Source organism: Leishmania braziliensis, chromosome 8, assembly GCF_000002845.2.
Source record: "Leishmania braziliensis MHOM/BR/75/M2904 complete genome, chromosome 8".
Lineage (NCBI taxonomy): Eukaryota > Euglenozoa > Kinetoplastea > Trypanosomatida > Trypanosomatidae > Leishmania > Leishmania braziliensis.
In genome coordinates this window covers 62,945-75,499 of record NC_009300.2, presented here as the reverse complement: position 1 = coordinate 75,499, position 12,555 = coordinate 62,945, and the positions used below count along the sequence as shown (strand labels likewise).

Genomic DNA, 12,555 nt, shown 5'->3' with positions numbered 1-12,555 from the left:
CGCAGTGCAGGTGGCCGGAGCTCAGCGGCTCCGGCGACTTCCCTGGCCAGAACGACTTCAGAGAGAGAAGCGCCTCAATGTTGGCCACAAAGAGGAGGCGCAGCAACTTCACAGCGAGGGCAGCCGCCGACGAAGCGCTGCCGCTATCAACGTCACCGCCATCACTGTGCCCTAGCATAGAGGCGCCTGTTAACCCGCTCGGCACAGTGGCAACTCGACAGCGCCAGTCAGACACCATGGTGCGTAGATACGACAGCTCGCCCCCGTCACTCGGCGCTGCTGCCCTCTGCTGCTCCTTCACCTCTTGCGAAGACTTGGCAGAGGCGGTGTCGGTCGCAGCAGTGGTCCTAGTAGAAGCGAGGGCACCCGCCTCCTTGCCATCTGTGTCCGACGGGCTGCTGCCAAAAAGAGTCTCGTACAGCTCCTTTGCGTAGTGCACGCAGTGCACCATCGTTGTGGGGCGTGCGTGAATGGTGCACACGGCAAACGTTTTGGTGTCTGGCGGCTTTGGTCGGCAGTCGTAGCACTCGTACACATCCTTGAGCATCGGTTGGACCTGCCCGTTGTATCCCATCGTCCCGCTCTCGATGAGGGGAACGTTGTTGCGCATGCACATGCGGTTCACATGCTGCCGTGCCGACACGTTGTCCAACGCGCCTAGCACCACGGCGAACTGCCGGTAGAAGGCATCGTCGTAGCGATCCGCTTTGACGCTGTCGTGGTACGCCACAATGCATGGCGGTGTGCGACGGCCACGGAGAGCGCCAGTGTGGTCCGGTGACGGGACGTTGGTGGCTGCGAACCAGTCAAGTACGACGCGGCGTGCCGTGATTGCCTTTGATTGGCCCACATCAGACACCTGAAAGAGAAACTGCCGATTCAGGTTGGTGGCGTCAATTGTGTCGAGGTCGATGAGGTGGATCTGCGTGAAGCCTCTTAGCACGAGAACCTTGAGCACTTCACAGCCGATGCCGCCAGCCCCGACGAGAAAGATAGGTCTCGCCAGCAGCTCCGCCGGCAACACGCTATCCATGCATGGAAACGACGCCAACCTCGATGCAGGTGTCGCTGTGGAAGCTCGGATTTGGATGCGCTCGGTCAGTACGGCAGACACGCACCCGGAGCAGCTATCAGCCACGGCTTCCATCGCAGTGCCTCTGTAGGGAACACAGAGTGCACGAGGAAGAGAGATCGCCGCCAAGACACGAAGCGTCGTTGCGTCCACAGCTGGCGCAGCGTCCGGCACGGTTACCTCGCTGACGCTGGCGTGACCTTCCTTAGTGGTAGCCAAGGGTGATGGCACAAGAACGCCAGGTACGAAGGAGAAGCTGACTGCCGACCAGCCGGCCGAGGTGGACTTCGTTGCCTCACTATCGCCGTCAGCCACGTTTGCACGTGTCGGGGAGAGACGCACCGCGGGCCACGCAGCCACCCAGCTGCTGGCAGATTCATTTACAGTCTTGAGAACAGCCGCGGCCGCGGTAGCCGTTGAGGAGGGTAAAGGGCTGCCGCCCTCTGCCACCTCACCTGAAGTTACCGTGAGCGACGCGACAGCGTACCGTCGAAGAGCCTCGGCGATGTGCTCCTCCGACCACGCGGCAGCAATCACAACGTTCGTCTGCGTCGAGGGGTTACTCAGCGTCGTCACAGTGTCAACACGCGCTCTCTTGTGCGCCGGCTCGGCCAACGGGAGCGCCACAGCGGAAGGAGCTGCGGTGGCTGCACTTGCGCAAGGGATGACAACGTGCCCAATTTGTACGTCGACGGCAACGCCGCTGCTGCCGTCACCTATCATTTTTGAAGCGATAGCAGCTGGTGTTTGCGCTCTCGGAGCACCACAGCGAACAATAGAAAGACGGGGCGCGACTGACGTTTAATGGCACGTGTTGGTGGAGACATACAGCGGCGAGCGAAAAGAAAAACGCGCAGAGGCCACAGCAGGGGAGGAGAAAAGGGGGGAGGGAGAGGGAGGACGGAGGAGACAAGATGGAGTGTTACCATCACGCATGCACGTCGCCGCGTAAGTGTTTCTGCTTCCGGACTCCTCACAGGAGCGGTGTCTGACTTGGTGCGCACAGGCGACACGAGTCGGCAAGCACCACGCGCTCATGCTTAGCTGATTTCGCCTCTGTCTGTGATATCTCTGTTGCGCTTTCAAGCTGCTACACTGGGAGTGGACTCTTTACGCAGGGCAGCAGCAGCAGCAGCAGGAAACAAGCGCAGCAGCAGTAGGAAGGTGATGAGAGAGAAAAAGAGGAAGAGAGACAGCGTGGCAGGCAGAGTGTCCTCGAGTACAGACAGTGTTGCGTGTTCGCTTTCCTCTGCTTCGCAACGCGATATCGACCTATTAAAGAGACGAACGCGGATGCGCCTGCTGCTGTTGCGGCTGATGGGCAGCACAGTACTTTGTGATGATCGACCAGATCCGCGATGTCACACCCCCTTCATCGTTGGCCATGCGCGAGGCTGTACTGCACTTCACCTCGCAAGCCACAGCACGCAAAGAAGGACGTGCGAGGAACAGCTGGAGAAACGCGCTGGATGATGTGCACGAGCTCGGTGACGCTATTGTCCATGTCGCTTGCGGCAGATCACGGAACGCCATGTACTGCGCGTGTCGACGGTGGCGGGGCTCTAGGTAAAAGTTCGTGAGGCTGGTGATCTTGTTGCTGCGCCGGTGCGCGAGTGCTGCGGTCAGTTGCCTGCGACTTGACAATGGTACCGTGGTGAGCGAACGGTCTCGTAGTACCTCACCACTGTCACCGCCATCTTGGCTCTGTTGAATCGAAAGGTGCGTTGGTATCGCCAGCTGCGGACCGCTGATGGAAACAGCAGTGTGCGACTCAAACTCGGCGAGGGCCCCTTGCAGAGGACCACCGCGTCCATCCTCTTCGGGAGTGTCGTTATAGACCGCAGCGGTGGAAGTGGAGGTGGTGGAACCCCAAAACGAGGCATCGCCCTCGTAATCACTGTCACCCCCGCCACGGCACCGTGTCGCCCACGCTGACGACATCGGCGCACTTGCCTCGCTGCGCCTCGTGGAGGCGGGGGAGGACAGTAACAGAGTCAAGGGTGAGGGGCACGTGCTCTCCATAGTACTGGAGTCCTGAGGACGGCTCTGCACTGCCACAGCAACGCCCTTCTTTTCTGCGACTACGGCAATGCCCCTTCCTTGAAAACCAAACGCAGCAGCAGCAGCAGCGCAAGACGCAGGCGTGGGTGCCGACTCCCACCTGCGCTTCTTCTGTGCTGGGAGACAATGACGACGACTAGTATAACCAGCGTACTCTGAGGCATTATAATCTCTTCGATTTTCTTCCATCGCTGTGCGACCAGATCCAGATCTTCTATCACCCACGTCTAGGCGTGGACTCGTCTCTTCTGTATCGCCGCGCCCCTGCCAGACATCGGTGTCAACCTTCGCTGCGTTTTTTCGCTCGTGCTTCCGAGTAAACGCGGCAGCTCCATCCAGCTCCCCTTGTAGAAGCGCAGCTGTTGCTGCCTCGTCAGCAGCTGCTGCTTCGGTGGCCTTCGCTAGTACAGCGACATAGTCCTCCTCCTCGTATGGACGCAGGTACCGCTTTGACATGTGCGCCACCCCACCACCTTCTCGATCTTGCATAGCCGTGTTTGCGAGGTGTGGCGCAGTCGGCGGCGCGCCACACAAAATTACGTGCTCCGCTGCGCCTTCATCACTGTCAGTGGAATCGTGTTCCTCTCGAGCGACAATGTGTACGGCTGTAGCGTGCGATGGCTCCTCTGACGCGATGCAAGTCGCATTGTAGTTATCGCTCGCTTCAGAGGTGCTTGGATGATGAATCTTCGGCAGGTAGTAGATGGTACGTGTTGCCATCTGCCGCGACGGCTGTCCGTTGCCGCCCAAGAGCGCAGGTGCTGCGCACCGGTGCAGCTGTCGGTGTGGAGGAGGCATCGGTGAGTTGGGGGAGAGGTCGGCTTCAGAAGGTCGAATAACATCTACAGAGATGGACAAGGTGAGAAGAGTGCGCCTCAACAGGAGGGAGCGGGGTAAAATGGAGACGCGCAGACGTGCAGACGTGCAGCACAGGGAAGCGAACGAGAGAGCGTTGCCAGTCGTGTCGTACACGGAGTGGTGTAACTTACAGTTGCCTCGATGCTTCAGTTTATGAGTGCCTAGCACCGGAGCGTACGGGGAGTGGCTGGGCAGGTGTGCGCGTGTTTCCTTGAGAGAGGCACGGATGGTTGCGGAAGGCGGAAGGTGTGTGTGTGTGTGTGTGTGGAGGGGGGGGGGTCGATGGCGCTGTATTCCCTCTGCGCAATTGCCCGAGGGAATGAAGGTGTGGGGGGGGGGTCTTACGAGGGAATAGGGGCGAAGGCGTTGGATGATTCACTCCGGCACAGCGGGAAGGTGCAAGATGTGGAGAAGAGAAGGGCAGGACGGTCACTCGCAACGATGACTTACTCGCTCATAAAAGCACGGGTGTGTCGGTCCCTCTGCGCTCTATGTACGTGCCTGACCAGCAGCAACGGACAGGAGAGCAGGAGAGAGTCACTCCCACCCGGCCACCTCCACTCAGCGTGAGTCTCCCTCTCTCCCTCTCCCTCTCCTTCTTCCATGTCCCCCCCCCGGACCCTCAGAGAGGGTTCTGTGACTCTCCGAAGTGCGGGTGGTTGTCCGCGAGGGCCCGTAGAGTCGTTCCCTTCGTTTCGAGATACATGCGCGATGTCGCCTGCAACTGTCGCGCCCCCACCTCGTCATGATGTCGCGCGCGCGCGCTCTCTCCTGTACTTATCACTGGTGCTCCCCGCGCCCCTCTGTCTTTCGTGGTGTCTCGAGGGTCATGCTTGCTGACCTCCGCCTCTCTTTGGTCTACTGCAGCATTTCAGCAGCTACACCACCGAGTTTTCTCCGCAGAACGCGATACTTCACCCAGTGACATCACATGAGACACTTCTGCTGCCGGCAGCCGGAGCACACGGCGCCAGCAGAGTGAGCGATGATGCTGACGCACGCAGAGAGGCAGGCAGGCAGCGGGGAGGGAGAGAAGGGGGACCGAGACGAGCAGGGTACTGACGTGCATGCAGAAGCCGCAGAGAGGCTGAATTGTGAAGCACACAAGCAAACAGCTAATAGTGAAAAAAATGTGTAGAGAAGTGAATCGCAAGCAACGAGGTTGTCCGGATAAACCGTTTTCCTGATTTCCTTCAGCGCGCCTATTCCCTCGCAGACAACACACGAGCCCCGACTCCCCAACTCGGCCGCATCCTTCCGGCCTGCCACCAGGCCTACCGACTGGTGCCACGCAACCGTAGACACACGCGCGCCAGCAATGCGCAGACTCCGTCATCGGAGCACGGCCCGCGCCGCAAACACCACCCGCTCCCACTATGCTGGGTGCCGCCTGGCGCCTCCCTCGGGGTGATGCACGCCCCCCCCCACACCAGTCGGGAGTGAGGGTCGGGTGAGATGCGTTCGAGCCACGCTGACACGCTGCCCATCATACGGGTGGCCCAAACGTCCGCGCTGCCGATGGCTGCACCAGCGCAACGCCCTCCACGACCCGACAGCCGACATCAGTAGCGCTACATCGCCCTGGCGTCACTACGTCGTCGGCGCCTGGCCTTGTCACCACCAGAGGCGGTTTGGGCTGTAGCAGGCACGGGGAGCGGGGGGGGTCGAGCTACCTGAGCTTCTCCTCACACAGAGAGCAGGGCACTGGACCCTGATGTACCGCGCACTGGGGGTGTGCGCCCCCTCCGCTCCCCCTGTCAAGGAGAGTTTCCGGACAAGACGAAGAAGAACAAAGTAGAAGCATTAATAGACGTACAGCTGAAAGGCGTGTCTTCCACCGCAAGTGAGGATCTTGACGCACTCCTGACCTTCAGCACCACTACCCTCTCATCCCCCCCTTCCCTCCGCTCACTGGCTGCGGTGAACTCTCCCCGCTCCACTCATAGGCACACGTCGACGGTGGAGTGTCGCGCGTGGCACCGGGGAAGGGAAGCGAAATAATGAACGCAGAAAGGAAAGGTGCGGTGGGAGGAGCTGATGGGTAAGACAGCAGGCGAGGTCATTGCCGAAGCAAGAGCCACCGACACCTCCTCTTGCCGGTAGCGCAGCGGCACATAGCCACGCAGGAACGCCCAGAGAGAGAGAGAGGAAAGCACAGCACCTAAAAACACCAGCGAGCGAAGACACCAAAGCGCCAAGGCAGAAGAGGATGAAAAGACGTCCTCCGCCGCCTTGCTTACACCCGCAAGCATACATACAGGCGTAGAGGCGCCGAGCACCACAGGACATGGGCAACACAAGGCAACCTCACCAACCAACCCCACCCTTATTGCTACCCCAGCAACAACGATCAACATGTCGAGAGAGAGGAGACAGAACCCCTACAGGTAAACACGCGTAGGTGGGGAAGACGTGTGCTGTTCTCCTCCCCCCTTTGAAAACGCAAAGCGACAGTAGCAAATCTGCCTGCTGTACCTGCGTGGGGTACGCACGGGACTGCGAGCGAGCGAGGCGGAGGACAAGCGAACAAAGCCCACGAACAGAGTGCCTGCGTTATAATAACTGCAGCTGACGCACTTGCTCCTCGAGGACCTTGGCGTTCCCGGCACGATGAATCACACCGATCGCGAAGGACGCGCTGCCTACGAGGGTGACGGTGATGCTGAAAGCGGAAGAGATCCATGTGGAGGCCCATATTGGACACACCGCCAGCGCTTCCGCGATGGCGCGGAAGTCTGGACGGGCAACAGCAGTAGTATTGTCCTTAGGTGGGGTTGTGGCACGCTTGGTGTTGGTAGTGGTGGTGGGCGTGGGGATTGTTCTCGGTAACGGTGCCGACACGTTGGCCGCAGTAGCGGCAAGGTCCTTGAACCCCTCTGGAGTGTCACTAGCGCAGCTGCCGGATTCCGGCGCTGCGCCAGTAGCTTTACTCACCGTGTGAAGCGTCAGGTGCAGTTGGTGAGCCACCCAGTCCTTTGCCACGTTAAATCCACGCTTTATGGACTCGAAGTCCGTGCCCGGCTGCGCCATCTTTGCCGTATGGCGGGTGGTTGTGACTGCCATGTCGTAAATCTGCTCCAGCACCGCGGCCGTGCGAGCCTCCTCCTTCGCGCTCAGTCGCCTAAGGACCCACATGTTCGCTGCCACCAACAGCAGTGATGACACCGCCATGTAGCGCGTCGTCCTGGCCTGTGAGCGGAGCTTGCACACGTAGTCCTCCAAGAAGTCCACCACCGTCTGGAGAACCCGCACCTCGTCAGGGGTGAGCGCCGGCGCAGTCGCGCAGTGCATCTCAGCGCTGGAGTCGCCCATCGACGCCGTTGAGCCCGCATTCGCCACACGCAAGCCCAGCAGCGCTGCCACACCGAAGTGGTCTGACAGGGGGTAGTAGAGGGCTGCGTCGCCAGCGCTCTGTCCTTCTGCAGTCCACACCGTCTTGCCGCACGCCTGAGTTGGTTGCCCAGCTCCGTTGGCGATGCGTGACACACGCTTGCCGGTGAGCAGCAGGCGCCACAGGGACCCGCACCATCCCGACTTTGACGGAATACGAACCTCATCTTTGGTGAAGACAACGAGCCCGCTCGGCGCGCTTCGCAGGGCGCACGGGTAATCGGCGGCGACGTCGGGGCAGTCGGCGAAGTTGCGCAGCGCAAATGCCGGAGTCGAGAAGAAAACGTGATCGATCTGTGCCGGGAGGTCGGACTCCAGGTTGAGCAGCTTAAAGTACGACGTATCCATCGAGTTGAAGGCATTGCGGTGCGAGTAGGTGAAGAGCTGCTCTTCGTGCTCCCGCTCCCGCGCCTGCTCCGGTGTTGCAGCATCCACCAGCGCCCGCGGCGAGGGCAAGACGGAGCGCATGTTGTACCCATGCCGCTTGAGCAGTATTAGCATCATCTGCACCTCGAGTGAGCGCTGAGAGCAGTTGAAGTCACCGCCCACGATGATGTGGTCGGTAGGACGCGAAGTGCTTGCGATGAAGTTCGCCAACGAGACTGCCTGAGAGATGCGGAAGGGGAGGTTGCCCTCCTGCTTCCGGGAGGGCAGCTGGCTCACCTTCTGGTACACGGCAATGAGGTGGGTGGTGTAGAGAGTCACCACCTGCTCGCTGATGGCCTTGCCGCCTTCCATCGTCACTGGCACCATGACCCGCACCATGGCCACACCCTTGTTTGCAAAGAAGTCGCCATGGAAGACCATCTCCGGGTAGCCCTGGAGGGGGAAGACGTGGAAGAAGGCCTGGATGATGGGGTAGCGTGAGATGACAGCACAGCCAGAGCCATAGAAGGAGCTGGGAAAACGACGAAATTTGTATGTCCGCTGTACCTCAGATGAGGCGTGTTGCATGATGAGGGCGAAGTCCTCGGCGGAGAACTGCTCCTGAAGCAGGATGACATCGTAGTGCTCGATCTTCGTGGCGAAGACCTTCATGCGTTCCTCGCGCCCCTTGGAATTGAAAATGCCCCAGAGGTTAAAGCTGAGCACACGGATGGGCAGCTCGCCCGCAGCAAGGGCGGACGCTTGTGACATGCTGTAGAAAGCGTGATGCGACGGTAGAGGTATGGAGGTGAGGGTGAGGCGATCGAGAAGCGGCGATGTCCGGTGCTGTGGCAATGAAAGAACGCGCGAGAGGCAAGCAGGCAGGCACGCTCTGAGAGAAATACGTGAAGAAAGTGCTGAGAAGGGGAAGCGGAGTGGAGGGCACAGCGAAGAGGACAGCACACAGGGACTGCTGCACGCGACGAGGGGAGGGGCCAGTAGAGGCAATGGTCGACGAGGAGAACTGAACGCGCACGTCCGTGCGTGTGCCTGGGCGTGGGTAAGTGTGGAGAGCTGTGAGGGTGTATATGCGCAGCTCAGAGAGTGGAAGAGAGAGAAGAAGTCGTCGAGTAAAACTTGACAGATCGGACAGAGAATGACGGTGAGGGGACGCTGCGTGCACGTGTGAGTGTGGGGTACCGGGCAAAGCAAATCCAAGAGGCGAAAGAAAGCGGGAAGAGAGCGGTAAGGCGACGTGTGCTGCCCTTGAGAAGGGCATCAGGGCGCGGAGGGGAGGCAAATGCCAGGGAAAGCGAGGCTGCGGCCGGCAAGGGCGTGGGTGGAATGCAGAGGGGTGGTGGAGGAGCGTGGGTGTGTGCCTCGAAGAAGCACCTGCGACTTCCAGCGCACCGGTCATCCAAAGTGGTCCTGCAGTTGAACCCCACGAGCAACCCGTGGGAGAGGTAGGGAGAGGGGAAGGTATGTGAGGACGCGGGGCGAGTGCACACGCACCCACTGAGGCGTGCGGCTGCGTTAAAAGAGCTATACACACACAGAGAGAGAGAGAGAGAAGCGGAAAAGAGAGAATCGGTGGTGTTGCGCTTCCTCGAAGGCGTGTCGGTGAGTGGGATGACGGCGTGTTCTGCTGCTGTGAAGATGAACGCAGTTAGCTTTGGTCGCTCTACACGCCTGCACACGCATGAAGGTACGAGAGACCGAGACCAAGAGGAGGAGCGAGAGGGAAGCAAAAGACAAGAATGAACACACCCGTGAGCACACACGCACACACGCACAGGGACGAAATCGGGCGTGGGACGCCAAAAAGCGCACACAGCGGGAATGCTGAGAGGCCGCGGTAAAGGCACAGAGAGACGAGCAGTGAGTGTTTGTGTGTTCGTGCCTGCAGCTGCGCGTGGGGGGGGGGGGGAGGAGGGCGCATGTCCCTTCATGCCCCAGTTTGTTAAGTGAAGACACCGTGAGGAGAGCAGCATACTGCAGGACACATCTGTGCATCTCCTGCCCACCTCTCTCCCTCCCCCCCCTTCCCCCGCCCCAAACACTACATGTATGCCTGCCTAGTAACGTGTTTAGCGGTGTATCATCTCCTGGGCCATCACGGGAGCACGAGAGATTAAAGCCAATGACGGTGCACCACATGTACGTGGGAGGGGATTGGGAAGGGGAGGGCGAGAGAATAGTGCGTGCGTGTGTGTGTGTCGCGGGGGGGGGGGATGGCAGTGGAGCCGCATGCGCGCGGAAAAAGGGAGGAGAGTGGCCCTCCGAAAAAGAAGAACAGGCGCAGGCTTCTCGTGACACTCCGTCAGCACACATTACCCAAAAACTTCGCCACACATTACACCGCTGCTGCTTCTTCCGTTGTCCGACGGCAGCGGCCACTACAGCGTTGTTTCTTTCCAAGAAGTGAAGCTCCTCCTCGATGGGCGTCAAGCACACCTCCTCCGGCTCCACTGCCAACCGCGCGAGGCGCAGCGGTGCATGAGCAGCGCAGCACGTGTGCAGGACACAGGAGGCGGCGCATTGGTAGATGAGCACGCGCAGGGCGTTGTCGCCGGTGTATGGTGTACATGTCGCCCCTCTTATTCGTAAAGCGTACAAGGCCGACACACCACAGTCGACGCGGACGACTGCGTCCTTCTTCAGTTTCGACGCAACATCGAGCGCTTGTGCAGGTGGCGGGGATGATGGGAGCGGAAAGACGAAGAGCCGCCATGCGACCAACCGGGGGGAGGGGGGTCGAGCTGGCAACAAAGAGACGCGCCGGGGAAGCGGCCGAGTACAAATGTAAGCGGCCACGCCCAGTGCCCTCGAGTGGGAGTGAGGGGGTGGGGTTGACGTCTGGGGGAGAGGAGAGAGGCATCAGCCACACGCCGAGGGTATGTGTGGGTGGGCATAGTGACTCCAGCAAGGAGGGAAATCGAGGGAAAGCGAGAGAGAGAACGCCAGTGGAGAAAAGGATGGCAGCCGCGAATTGCGCATGAGAACGCCGAGGGAGCAGTAAGGCGGGGCAAGGAACGTCGGGAGACGAGCCTCAGCCTGGTGCAACAGAGGGGCACATGGCACAATCGAAGCAGAGGCGCACCAGCACGTAGGAGACAGGGGAGGGAGAGCAAGAAAGCTCTCCTGCGCCAACATAGAGTCTAACAAAAGACGCATCTCGGCAACGGACCATGAATGCAGCACTGTTGATCCTCTTCATGGGAAAGACCGGGGAGAAGGCGAGGCGGAGAGCATGCGTGTCCTCCCCAGTTGCGTCGCACGCGCAACAGCACCGTAATCACCATCATCGCCTTACTTCCACTCGTTCCCTTCCTTTTCCTGCCTCACACTCCACTGATAAGAGGAGGTGCGCAAAGCTACGGCGCGACTGATGCTGTGTTGTGCTGCTGTGTTTTCCTCAGTTGTGCAGTGCAGTGCTGTGATCCGCCGCCATCGCAGCCCGACGTTTCATCAGCACGCGCAGAGGGGGAAGTCAAACCAGCCACTCCCTACTGGCCCTCTGACGCCAACTAGAGCGCCTTCCTGCAGAGTGAGCCCGACTACGAAGAACTAAAGGCCGATGAGAGAGGAGAGAAAAGAGAGAGCACACGAAGCAAAGTAGTCAACGTGCTGAGCACGCACACAATTACCTCTCCTTGCACAGCCACAGAGACCGGTGCACAGGAGTGGTTGAGGAGGCTCCTCCGCACAGAGACCACGATATCACTGACATAGAGATGTACACAGCCAGCAGTTTTCTGGCTCTGCTGTCGCTTACACGTTCGCGGTCTGGTCGCCAGACTTTGGCATCCACGGCGCGGTGCGGTTGACCGGGTAGGACATCCGCATGTGCATCTCAGGGCGGCGCATGTGCACTCGCGGCTGCAGAAACCGCCGCGCCTCTAGTGGGATCTCCATCGGTAGCTTGATGGACATCTGCTGCTGCTGCGCCTCCATCATCGAAACGGCCTCGTTCAGCCATTTCACGTCGAGTTCCTTCGTGTGCTCGACGTGGTCACAGATGGCCTTGTTGTGCGCCTTGCCCACCTGGATTTGGTCATGTACCATGTGCTGTACCTCGCTTGACTGTGCCGGGCTGACATCCGCGATCTTCTGCGCAGGATTGCCTGCCCACAGCTCCCCCGCATACACCCGTGCATCTTTCGGCACCGCCGAGCCCGCAGCAACAATGGCGTTGTTCTCGATGACGGCGCCGAGCGCGATGGAGGCGCCAGGCCCGATGTACACGTTGTCGTGCACTTCACAGCAGTCTAGCGTGGCGCCGGCACCGATGTACGTGCTGTGCCCCACCATGATCTGGCCCATCAGCGTCACACGGTCCATCACGACCGTGTGATCGCCAAGGATAGTGGGGGTTTTGGTGTGGTAGTTGCGCAGCACCGAGTGGTAGAAGATCACTGTGTGGTGGCCAAGCACCACGTTGCCGACGACATAAGCGCTCGGCGCAATGAAGGTGGCGTCCTGCGTCCAGGGCAGCATGCCGCGGTAGGCGCGGACGTTCTGGTGTCGCATCATCGGGTAGGGGTGGCGCTTCGTCTGCATGTAGTGTGAGATCATGGAGAGGCGACTGCCGACATCCTTTAGCATGTAGCCAAAGTACGGGAAGAACCCCGGTACGGTTGTTGCGTTCCTCGACATAGTGGCTGATTCCGCCGCGTGTGGAGCGAGGCAATAGTCAAAAAGAGAGGCGGAGGGATGCCCCCATGCAGGGGGAGTCGCAAGGGGTGGGATGGGGGGGGGGGCTGAGCAGCTGCAATAGACACCCACAACGAGCAAAACGTCCAGCACCA

At 60.1% G+C, this 12,555-nt stretch overlaps 5 protein-coding genes across 5 annotated transcripts; all 5 read right to left on the bottom strand.

Annotated features, from left to right (window-relative positions):
* On the bottom strand, positions 1–1,795 carry LBRM_08_0230 (ubiquitin-activating enzyme-like protein; the record flags this gene model as incomplete). The annotated part of the gene is made up of 1 exon (XM_001562034.2): positions 1–1,795. A coding segment is annotated over one exon (1,795 nt), but the record flags the coding sequence as incomplete, so codon positions are not given.
* Positions 1,796–2,347: 552 nt separating this feature from the next.
* LBRM_08_0220 (hypothetical protein, unknown function) lies at positions 2,348–3,931 on the bottom strand (the record flags this gene model as incomplete). Its single annotated transcript, XM_001562033.2, has 1 exon — positions 2,348–3,931. One exon carries the CDS (start codon positions 3,929–3,931, stop codon positions 2,348–2,350), a length of 1,584 nt encoding a protein of 527 aa, XP_001562083.2.
* A 2,613-nt stretch (positions 3,932–6,544) lies between these two features.
* Positions 6,545–8,518, bottom strand: ISCL (inositol phosphosphingolipid phospholipase C-Like; the record flags this gene model as incomplete). Its single annotated transcript, XM_001562032.1, has 1 exon — positions 6,545–8,518. One exon carries the CDS (start codon positions 8,516–8,518, stop codon positions 6,545–6,547), a length of 1,974 nt encoding a protein of 657 aa, XP_001562082.1.
* A 1,582-nt stretch (positions 8,519–10,100) lies between these two features.
* On the bottom strand, positions 10,101–10,625 carry LBRM_08_0200 (hypothetical protein, unknown function; the record flags this gene model as incomplete). The annotated part of the gene is made up of 1 exon (XM_001562031.1): positions 10,101–10,625. One exon carries the CDS (start codon positions 10,623–10,625, stop codon positions 10,101–10,103), a length of 525 nt encoding a protein of 174 aa, XP_001562081.1.
* Positions 10,626–11,518: 893 nt separating this feature from the next.
* Positions 11,519–12,403, bottom strand: LBRM_08_0190 (conserved hypothetical protein; the record flags this gene model as incomplete). Its single annotated transcript, XM_001562030.1, has 1 exon — positions 11,519–12,403. The coding sequence occupies one exon, from the start codon at positions 12,401–12,403 to the stop codon at positions 11,519–11,521; it is 885 nt and encodes a 294-aa protein (XP_001562080.1).
* Between the last annotated feature and the right edge of the window lie 152 nt (positions 12,404–12,555).